Source organism: Trypanosoma conorhini (genome assembly GCF_003719485.1).
Source record: "Trypanosoma conorhini strain 025E chromosome Unknown Tco_14.4_contig_01363, whole genome shotgun sequence".
NCBI classification, from domain to species: domain Eukaryota; phylum Euglenozoa; class Kinetoplastea; order Trypanosomatida; family Trypanosomatidae; genus Trypanosoma; species Trypanosoma conorhini.
The window spans coordinates 1,847-2,666 of record NW_021705456.1 but is presented as its reverse complement, the minus strand read 5'-3'; the positions used below and the strand labels follow the sequence as shown (position 1 = coordinate 2,666).

The 820-nt window shown below is 49.5% G+C and overlaps 1 protein-coding gene across 1 annotated transcript; it reads right to left on the bottom strand.

Moving 5' to 3' along the window:
* Positions 1–2: 2 nt before the first annotated feature.
* On the bottom strand, positions 3–617 carry Tco025E_09932 (uncharacterized protein; the record flags this gene model as incomplete). The annotated part of the gene is made up of 1 exon (XM_029376734.1): positions 3–617. A coding segment is annotated over one exon (615 nt), but the record flags the coding sequence as incomplete, so codon positions are not given.
* Positions 618–820: the final 203 nt, after the last annotated feature.

The following is an 820-nucleotide window of genomic DNA, read 5'->3' as shown; positions in this document are numbered from 1 at the left end:
GCCTCAAAAGGAACCACAAGTCTGTGCGTCTCTGTCACAATTGCAGCGGAGGCGGAAGCCCGATATCTCCTCAGAGATTCACCCGCAACCTCATAAGCAATACTGGAATTTCTTAACATGGGAAGGGTCTGCAGACCTTCGCTTGGATCTTCCCCCCTCTCAATCATCGTGACGTAACCAAATGTCCCTGAAGGCGTGCCTGCAACATTTTCGCCGTGACCCTCCACAAGTGCAATTACCCTCAAGGGAAATTGTGGGCCAGTCGCCGCTGCCTCTTCGCCACTTCCCTCTTCGTCAGTGGTTACTTCTGACCCAGTATTGTTGTTCCATACTTGGCTGCCATCTGTACTGAATTTTGATAACAAAAACAGTTTATTGTTATTCTCGGAACCATTGTATAGGGCGGCAGCAGTGGCGACAATGCCCCCCTCCACTCCGAACAGGAAAGGCGCATGGAAGCGATGAGTGGCACTTCCGGCACTCGGTTTCATCCAAGAGGCAATATCATTCCCAGAAAACAAAGTGGTCCGCTCCTTCGGTGACGCCACGGCAAATGCGAGCTCACTGGTTTGGCATATCAAGAACAAAAGCAGGGCAAGATGACAATATTTTGCCATTCCGTGGGCTTTAGTGCTCTGCCACCTGCACTTGGCTGGGTTTTCTTTGCCGGTGGCTGCTCCTGGGGTTTCAAAAAAAGGCGTGTAGCAACTAATGCGTGCATTTATTGTTAACGAGAGCAACAAAAGCCACGAAAGACAAGAAAGTAAGCGGGGTAAAAGAATGTGTTACTGAGAAGCAATGTCTAGTGTTAGCATTCACA